A 10,684-nucleotide genomic window follows, 5' to 3' on the forward strand; every position below is an offset into this window, starting at 1 on the left:
CACCACCACCACCATCATCATCACCATCATCATCATTACTATCACCACCACCATCATCATCACCAGGCTTATCATTGGCAAAGCCACAACGTCAAAACCACTGGCGTTGAAGACATGGTGCTACTGCAGAAGATCAGCGAGTCGGCCATTGTCGATAATCTCAAGAAACGTTTTATGGATGATCACATCTACGTACGTGCGTGTGTTCGTGCGTGTGCGCGCGTGCGTGATTGCTTTGTTTGTTTTTTCGTATGTATGTGTGTGTGTTTGTTTGTTTGTGTGCGTGTTTGTATGTTTGTACGTGCGTGCATTCAAAAAAAAACACGAGCATGCACGACGGTGCGAAATGAATTTCTTAAAAACGATAAATCCTAATTTCGCGACGGACCCTACACCGGCGACAACAAATACCAGACGCCTATAACGATTATCACACACGCACACACACACGCACACACACACGCACACACACACGCACACACACACGCACGCACACACACACGCACGCACACACGCACACACAGACGTACATAGGACCTGTATTAATCTCCGTAAATCCTTTCGCTCAGCTAAATATTTATGGGGAGAAGGAAATTGATAGGTACCAAGGAGCCGTGAGTTATGATAATGATTCATTCATTCATTCATTCATTCATTCATTCATTCATTCATTCATTCATTCATTCATTCATTCATTCATTCATTCATTCATTCATTCATTCATTCATTCATTCATTCATTCATTCATTCATTCATTCATTCATTTATTCATTCATTCATTCATTCATTCATCCATTCATTCATTCGTTCGTTCGTTCATTCAATCATTCATTCATTCATTCATCCAGGCTTCTTACGAAAACCCGCCACACGTATACGCACTGACAGACGATATGTATCGGAACATGCTCATCGACATGGAAAACCATTGCGTTATTATTAGGTACGCTTGTATGTATGTTTGTATGTATGTATGTTTGTATGTATGTATGTTTGTATGTATGTATGTTTGTATGTTTTTATATGCTGTTGTATGTATGTTTGTATGTATGTTTGTATGTATTTTAGAAAACAACATAAAAAACAGAGTTACAAGTCAACAACATACCTAACATATGTATGTTTGTATGTATGTGTGTATGTATGTGTATGTATGTGTGTGTGTATGTATGTGTGTGTGTGCGTATATTATTATTATTAATTATTATATATTTCTTAGTGGCGAATCAGGAGCTGGCAAGACAGTGGCTGCCAAATACATAATGAGCTACATCGCCAAGATATCCGGCGGAGGTCAAACTGTCAAGGTCATTAGGTTATGATGATGATGATGAAGAAGAAGAAGATGATGATGATGATGAAGAAGAAGAAGATGATGATGATGATGATGATTGCAATGACGATGACGATGAAATAATTAAAAATCATCATGAAATAATAAATAATAAAATGGCCATCTGGCGAGTGAGAGAGAAATAAAATGAAAATAAAATGACCACCTAGCGAGTGAAAGACATCATACTGGAGTCGAACCCACTTTTGGAGGCGTTCGGCAACGCCAAGACTCTGAGGAATAATAACTCCAGTAGATTTGTTAGTCACTCTTGCTTTCATCCTACCAGTTTATTAATATTCTTTAGTAATTAGCTTTATACAACAACGATAACTACTGCTGCTTATACTGCTGCTACTGCTACGGCTGCTACTGCTACTGCTGCTATTCAGTTACTGCTTTTACTACTACTACTATTTCAGCTGCTGCTATGGTACTAATTATTATTATTATTATTATTATTATTATTATTATTATTATCATTGTTAATATTAATATTATTATTATTTGGTGTCAAGGGCAAGTATGTTGAAATACAATTCAGTCGGGGAGGCGAGCCTGTGGGCGGTAAGATATCGAATTTCCTGCTTGAAAAGGTTCGAATACTACAACTAAGGATTGTGAATTGTAATAATTGTTCATTTATTATAATTGCTCATTCTTTCATTAATTTATTCATTTATTTATCCATTCATTCATTCATTCGTTCGTTCACTCGTTCATTCATTCATTCATTCATTTAGTCTCGTGTGGTAACAAGGCACAAAGACGAACGCTGCTTTCATATTTTTTATCAAGTCATCAAAGGCGCCTCTTCTGATATGAAAGGTTCCTTTTTCTATTTTTGATCCGACTCCTACTTGATCGAATGAATATCAAACTAATTTCATTTACCTAGCTCTTACTTATTCTAAAGCTTTGTAGCGCTATATAAATTAGTAATAAAAATAATAATAATAATAATAACAATAATAATAATAATAACAATAATAATAATAATAAGATTCGTACGGCCTGACGAATCTGGAGTACTTCAACTACCTCAGCAGCAGCGGTGGCTACAACGTCCAAGGCACTGATGACGTCAAAGAGTTTCAGGAGACAAAGGTTGGTGCGTCATTTCATTTTTAATCTTTCTATTCGTTCTCTTTTCTTTTCTTTTTTTCATTCATTCATTCGTTCTTTCTTTTATTCATTTGTTTGGTTTTTGTTCTTTTACTTATACACTCACTCAACCATAAACTCGTTCAATGTTATTCATTGTTGGTGCGTTCGTTCGTTGGTGCGTTCGTTTGTTCGTTCTTTCATTCATTTTTTTCTTCTCTTTCAATCTCAGCACGCAATGGGCGTGATGGGTCTAACGAAGGCAGACGAGTCGAACGTGTTGAGTCTGGTGGCGGCAGTTCTGCACCTGGGCAACATCACTTTCAAGGAGAAGGGCAACTACTCTGATGTCTTCGATAGGCAATGTTCGTACTCTCTTGCCCACGCACGTACACGCACACGCACACGCACACGCACACACACGCACACGCACACACAGTTCTAGATTTCCCGGCTCATTTACTGGCCGTAGATGCGAATCGTCTGAACAAGAAGCTCATCAGCAGAACAATGGAAGGTAAATGGGGTGGAAAAAATGAAAACGTCGAGGTTTGTGATTGACTGAACGTTTAATTTTATTTAATTTCCCTCTTTCTGATTGGCCGAACAATTTATTTAATTTTTTTCAATGAAGATTTTATGTCGGTCTAATTTTAAATTTAAACATTTAATCTACATTTTTGATTGGTTGAAACATTCAATTTAACTTAATTTCCAGACTTCTGATTGGTCGATTACGTGAGAAAATAATTAAAATCATATAATATAAAATAATTATGAATAATATTTTTGAAGGTCACATTGAACACCGAGCAGGCAGCGCATACGAGGGACGCCCTGTCGAAGGCCATCTACAGCAGACTCTTTGATTTCTTGGTTGAAGTGGGTGGAGCTAAATCATTCATTAATATTAATCACTTAGTTAATTTATTCATAAAGGCATGAATATTAGTTAATTTGTTAATTAATAAACATTATTACGCACACATACAGTCGGTGAACAAAGCGATGGCCCACCCCCGCCAAGAAATCGCAACCGGCATACTCGATATATACGGTTTCGAGATATTCGACAAAAATAGTTTCGAGCAGTTTTGCATAAATTATGTTAATGAGAAGCTGCAGCAGATATTTATTGAGTTGACGTTGAAAGCCGAACAAGTGCGTTGTTGTTGTTGTTGCTGTTGTTGCTGTTGTTGTTGTTGGGGTGGTGGTGATGTCATACCTGATGACGTCATTGTGAAAAAATGTTGTTGTTTTTTTTTTCTCAGGAAGAATACGTGCAAGAGAACATAAAATGGACGCCGATTGATTACTTCAACAACAAAATCGTCTGTGATTTGATCGAAGCTAAAAATCCTGTCGGGATAATTTGCATTCTTGACGATCTCTGCGCCACGCTGCATGCCGTCAGTGAAGGTGCCGACGAGAAGCTGCTGGGGGTCAGTCTGCTGCTGCTGTTGTTGTTGCTGTTGCTGTTGTTGTTGTTGCTGTTGTTGTTGTTGTTCGTGATCATAACAACCATCATCATTATTATTTTTATAATCATATTAGTTGTTGTCATCATCATCGCCTGTATTCTTATCTTCTTTATCTGTACCATGACCTTCATCATCTGTACCATGACCTTCATCTTCATCATCTTCATCATCATCGTCGTCTTCATCATCACCGAAGAAATTGAACGCGGGTGTAGGCAGGCACGAGCACTACCAGCAGAGTGGGGCTGGATTCGTCATCCAACATTACGCTGGCAAGGTTCGTTATTATTATTATTATTATTATCATCATCCTAACTTCACCGCCATCATCATCATAGCTCCATCATCGTCGTCGTCGTCATCATCGTTAGGTCATTTACGATGTGTACGGATTTTGCGAGAAGAACAGAGATGTCTTATTCCCCGACCTCATTCTCATCATGCAGTCCAGTCGCAAGTGAGTACCTCAAACAACAACAACAACAACGACACCAACAACAACAACAACAAGAATAACAGTTTTGTCATTATTATTTTTATTATTTTATTATTATTATTATAGTCGGTTCATTGTTGATTTGTTTCCCGAAGTAGTCGACGGCCAGGCCAAAACTAGGCCAACCACAGCCGGAACTAAAATTAGAGTTCGTTGATTGGTTGGCTGGTTGATTGGTTGGTTCCTTGATTGGTTGGTTGGTTGATTGGTTGGTTGGTTGATTGGCTGGTTTGTTGATTGGCTTGTGTTGATTGATTGGTTGGTAATCAATGGTAATTGATTAATGGTAATTGATTGATTGGTTGGTTGGTTAATTGATTGGTTGATTATTATTAATAATAATATGATATTTATTATTATTATTCATAATTATTCTGAATAAATTATAATAATTTATTAAAACTTTCAGACACAGGCGAACAAACTGGTGGAGGCATTGATGAAGTGCACCCCCCACTACATCCGCTGCATCAAACCGAATGAAACCAAGAGAGCGAAAGATTGGGACGAAGAAAGGTCATAATTATAACAATAATTATAATTAAAGGTCATAATTATAACAATAAATATAATTATAACAATAATTATACTATAATTATAATATAATTAACAATAATTGAACCAACAACCTTCACAATGAAAATCAAAAATTTATACAACAGATCACACACACGCACACACTCACACACACATACATACATACATGCACGCACAAATACAAGCACATAATTATAACATAATAATAATTATTATTATAGTTATAATAATAATTATTATTATGATTATAATTATAATTATCCAGGGTTCGACATCAGGTTGAATATTTGGGACTGAAGGAAAATATCAGAGTGAGGCGAGCTGGCTTTGCATACAGAAGGGTCTTTGATAAGTTTCTTCGAAGGTGTGTATGTGTTCATTCTTTTTATGTTTCGTCTCGTTTCGATATCTCTATTTTCGTTTCGATATTTTTTTTTATTTGCTGAGAGGCACACACAACGCAGCAGGCAGCGCATAAAGACGAATAAACACATACTTACAAACCTACACACACACACGCACACAAATACACACACACACGCACAAACACACACATTAACACACAAATCAGAGTTTGTAAGTTTTTAAAGTATATAAATACACAAGCAATATATATTTAAAGACCTACTCTGCTATTTAAGAGTCGTTTCAAAAACTCTACCAACTCAACCCTTACTCCCACCGACGCAGGTACGCCATCTTGACCCCGGAAACGTACCCCAACTGGAAGGGGGATGTCAAACAGGGCATTCTCCACCTTTTCAACCACGTCAAAATGGACCACGATCAGTACCAGATGGGTAGAACTAAAGTTTTCATAAAGAACCCCGAATCCGTGAGTTTGAAGTTTTGTTCTGCCGGAAGTGAAGATGACGATGATGATGTTTGATGATGATGATGACGTTTGATGATGATGAAGATGATGTTTGATGATGATTGAAACAATGGTGTTGTTAGTGTGTGCGTGTGGGCGCGCGTATGTATGTGTGTCAGTCATATAATCATCGTCGTCGTCATTATCATCATCACCATCACTATCATCATCATCGACAACATCGTCATCATCAACAACATCATCACGTAGCTGTTTTTAATGGAGGAGTTGCGCGAGAGGAAGTTCGACGCCTTCGCCAGGGTCATCCAGAAAGCTTTCCGGAAGTGGAACGCCCAAAAACAATATATAAGATTAAGACAACAAGGTTATGATGATGATGATTGCGATGATTGCGATGATGATGATGATAGTGATGATGATGATGATGATAATGATGATGATGATGATAACTTTAATGACGTCCAACAGCTTGCGATCTCTTGTACAACAAAAAGGACAGACGGAGATACAGTATCAACAGATCGTTCGTTGGAGACTACATAGGTGGGCTGCACACACACGTACACACGCACACGTACACACACACACGTACACACACACACACGTACACACACACACACAGGTATGGACAGGGACCATGCGATTGGCATCCGAGCTCTTATGAATAAAAGGGAGAGAGTTGAATTTGCTGATACCGTGAAGAAATACGATAGAAGAGCCAAGGTACTGATGATGATGACGATGGTGATGATGATGACGATGGTAGGGAGGATGATGATGATGATGGTGGTGATGATGATAGTGATATGATAGTTGTGATGATGATGATGATGATGATGATTGCAATGGTGGTTCATTCCTCAGGCAGTCTCAAGGGATTTAGTTGTGACGACAAACAGCGTCTACCTTATTGGCATGGAGAAGGTGAATAATAATAATAATAAATATAAAATAATAATAATAATAAATATAAAATAATAATAATAATAATAACAAATATAAAATAATAATAATAATAAATATAAAATAATAATGATAATAAATATTATTATTATTGTTAATTATCGTCGTCGTCATCATCTTCATCACCACAATGATCATAAATATAACAGCATAAAAAGAACAATAAATAGATACGGTGAATTAAATTACTTGATAGAAATTATTAATAATTAAAATTATGGAAGGCCAAAGACGGACCGCGGAAAGGTCAACTTTTGAAGGTCATCAAGAGGAAATTTCCCATCGAGGCAATTGAAAAATTATCACTGAGGTCTGTGGGCATGTTGATGACGTAATAATAATAATAATAATAATAATAATAATAATAATTAATAATAATAATAATAATAATTAATATCGATATGACATCACAATAATAATTACATCTTCATCATCGCCGTCACAACATCATCGTCATCATCACAACCACAACAACAACATCATCGTCATCATCACAACCACAACAACAACATCATCGTCATCATCACAACCACAACAACAACATCATCGTCATCATCACAACCACAACAACAACATCATCATCAGCACCAAGCAAGACGACTTGTTCGTTGTGTCCGTCAGTGGCGATTACGACAGCGTTTTGGAGTCGGCGTTCAAAACTGAATTCCTGACCATAACCTCCAAGAGATACAATGAGATCACAAGGAGGAACCTTAACATCGTGTTCAGTGATACGTCAGTGACGATGATGACGACGACAATGATGACGACGACGATGATGATGATAATAATTTCGACCTTAAAACTATCATCATCATCATTCCAGGATAAAATTCAGTGTCAAAAAAGAAGGTTTCGGTGGGGGTGGTAGTCGAACGATAAAGTTTGTTGACGGGAACTCGGATCAAATGCAACTGAAGAGTGGATTCACTGTGGCCATCAAGCCGGGACTTCCGAAAAACACAAGTACCGTTATTTGTTTCGGTATTTCTCGTTTCGTCTCGATACTAACCCTAACCCTAACCCCAAACAGGGCCAGGAAACCGGGAAAAAGTTTCGAGCAATCAGATTCCGTCGCATATTCGGGTTGTCCAATCAGAAGAGAGGACCAGGCGGCCCACCAATCAGCAACATCATCGTCAGCAACAACGGACAACCCAACAACAACATTCTCAAAATCGAATAACTAACTCTGGTTCGTGTTGTTGGTTGTGACGATGACGATGATGATGTTCTTTTCGTCGCATCATCATTCCATTACTCATTCATTATGATCAGCATCAACATCATCATCAACATCTCCACCACCATCATCATTATCAGTACCACCACCACAACCATCATCATCATTATCAGTACCACAACCATCATCATAATCATAACTTGTCCAGGTGGCGGTCGACCACTGCCTCCAATCAACAATGGGCCATCGAGGGGACCGAGAACTCCAAGTGCCTACGGAGGGGGGCCCCTACCTGGTTTCAGACTGCCCCCTCCAGGTGGTCCTAGGATGAATGGGGCAATGAATGGACCACGGAGTTCTCCTGGGTAAGTATGGGGCATGTTGAGGGATCTTTCGGGATTAATTTTTTATTATATTTACTATTTTACTAATCCTATCATCACATTATCATTCTCATACTCATCATCTCATCATTACCACTATCGTCGTCATCATCGTCGTCGAGGTCGTCGTCATCATCATCATTGTCATTATCGTCATCATCATCATCAAAACAAAATGGCAGGCCTAGACCGCCCCCACCAAAACCGGTTCCGGCGGCAAAGTCGAGACCAGCGGCCAATCGCTGTCGAGCGCTATATAATTATGACGCCAGTGACACAGATGAAATATCTTTTAAGATTAATGACGTCATCGAAATTACTAAAGAAGGTTATGATGATGATGATGACGGTAATGATGATGGAGCTAATTGAAATTGTAGTTAATGACGATGATGTTAAATTGTGATTGCACAGGCGTATGAATGTATGTATGTATGTAGGTAGGTATACATTTATGTGTGTGTGTGTGTGTGTGTGTGTGTGTGTGTGTGACTGTCATCATCATCATCATTCTCATCAGATCCGAACGGCTGGTGGATGGGACGATTAAGAGGAAAAGAAGGGTTGTTTCCGGAATCTTACGTCGAAAAAATTTAACGCGGAATCTTACGTCGAAAAAATTTAACACACACCTACAAACACACACACACACACACACACACACACACACACACAGAGACAAATATATCCGTACATACATACGTACACACAAAAATACTTTTACCACATATTAGAGATGTACCGTCACCGAATGGTGCTTTAGTCGAATAGTCATTATACATTCGCTAATTCACTATTCGAACAAATCCGAAGACTAAATATTTGACCGAATATATTTGGAACATCTCTAATACATACATATAAGCGTACTCACACACACATACATACATACACACACACACAGACATACATACACAATATATATATATATATATATATATATATATATATATATATATGTATATATATGTACGCTATGTACATAATAATTTTATTATTAATAATATTGTTGTAATTTTAATTTTTTGTCTTCTTCTCATTACCGAACCCTTTTTAAAGCACGATATGATGATCTGTATTAGTTACCATTAAGAAAAATGTCAATAAAAATATTTATTATTAATGTTATTGTTATATTATATTATAATTATTATTGTTATTTTAATGTTGTCTAAAATAGTATTGATAATTACATATATTGTTTTGTAAAAAATTTTTAATTATTGATGTAAAAAAAAGAAACATCATTAATGTAATAATAACAATAATAACATAAATTATAATAATATAATAATAATATAATATAATAATAATAATTATTATTATTTCTCATGTTATTATTGTCATTGGAAGAGCAATAACAAAGTGAACGAGCTGTATATCAGACAGTTTAGTTTGAGCATTAAAATTTGTTCATGTTGGTGTTGTTGTTGACGATGTTGTTGTTGATGTTTGTGTTGTTGTTGTTGGTGTTGTTGTTGGCAATGTTGTTGTTGATGTTGGTGTTGCTGTTGTTGAAGTTGTTGACAATGGTTTTGTTGTTGTTTACATGCACACATACAAACATACGTACTTGTGAGATCACAACAACAACACAACACACACAAACTTGTTGCATACGACTTATCAAACAAACTTGAAACCCCAAAGCGGAAATAAAAACATAGAAAAACTACACCGGAACATGGAAAATAAACAACAACATAGATATAAAACCAATGACATGAATGTATTAAAAATTACTGATATTACCCAATATCGCCCAGGCAACAAATCAACCTTGCGACAATGAGGATGGCAAGAATAACACACACCACACACACGCACACAAACACACACACACAAACACTCCTCGTTCTTCCAATTTTTCTATGCACTTTTACGTAAACATTGCAAAGCCTTTTAATACACACACACACATATGCACAAACACACACACACACACACATACTCATGATCGTCGTCATCGTCATCATCATCTGTGACGTCATAATTATTGTCATAATAATAAATATTATGATAATAATTATAATAATAATAGTAACAAAACAAACATATCCGCCTGCTAACCTACTTCTACATAAACAAATCACAGGCCAGCAAAAAAAACATACACACATACATGTTTATTTATGGACCTACATTGCCTCATTCTTCAAAATACACACATATGCACACAATCATCTCCATTTATTGAGTGTGGTTTTAAGTTTGTATGTATGTTTGTATGCGTATGTGTGTGTGTATGTATGTATGTATGTATGTATGTATGTATGTATGTTTGTATGTTTGTATGTATGTATCATTCTCCTTATCAATGCAAGACATCATCATCAGTATCTTCATCGTCATAATATCAACAACATGAG

The 10,684-nt window shown here is 36.7% G+C and overlaps 1 protein-coding gene across 1 annotated transcript; it reads left to right on the plus strand.

Moving 5' to 3' along the window:
- The first annotated feature begins 63 nt into the window (after window positions 1–63).
- HELRODRAFT_116401 (hypothetical protein) lies at window positions 64–8,912 on the plus strand. The gene is made up of 29 exons (XM_009032633.1): window positions 64–192; window positions 525–614; window positions 849–943; window positions 1,220–1,307; window positions 1,504–1,593; window positions 1,852–1,929; window positions 2,077–2,161; window positions 2,337–2,440; window positions 2,670–2,802; window positions 2,877–2,986; window positions 3,233–3,319; window positions 3,431–3,598; window positions 3,709–3,879; window positions 4,115–4,195; window positions 4,290–4,375; window positions 4,481–4,562; window positions 4,824–4,930; window positions 5,217–5,315; window positions 5,642–5,786; window positions 6,036–6,150; window positions 6,255–6,329; window positions 6,409–6,509; window positions 6,651–6,710; window positions 6,974–7,059; window positions 7,335–7,715; window positions 7,783–7,944; window positions 8,141–8,297; window positions 8,438–8,643; window positions 8,836–8,912. The coding sequence occupies exons 1-25, from the start codon at window positions 115–117 to the stop codon at window positions 7,618–7,620; spliced, it is 2,700 nt and encodes an 899-aa protein (XP_009030881.1). The 5' UTR covers window positions 64–114; the 3' UTR covers window positions 7,621–7,715; window positions 7,783–7,944; window positions 8,141–8,297; window positions 8,438–8,643; window positions 8,836–8,912.
- The last annotated feature ends 1,772 nt before the right edge of the window (window positions 8,913–10,684 follow it).

This window comes from Helobdella robusta (genome assembly GCF_000326865.2).
Source record: "Helobdella robusta unplaced genomic scaffold HELROscaffold_85, whole genome shotgun sequence".
NCBI classification, from domain to species: Eukaryota; Metazoa; Annelida; class Clitellata; order Rhynchobdellida; family Glossiphoniidae; genus Helobdella; species Helobdella robusta.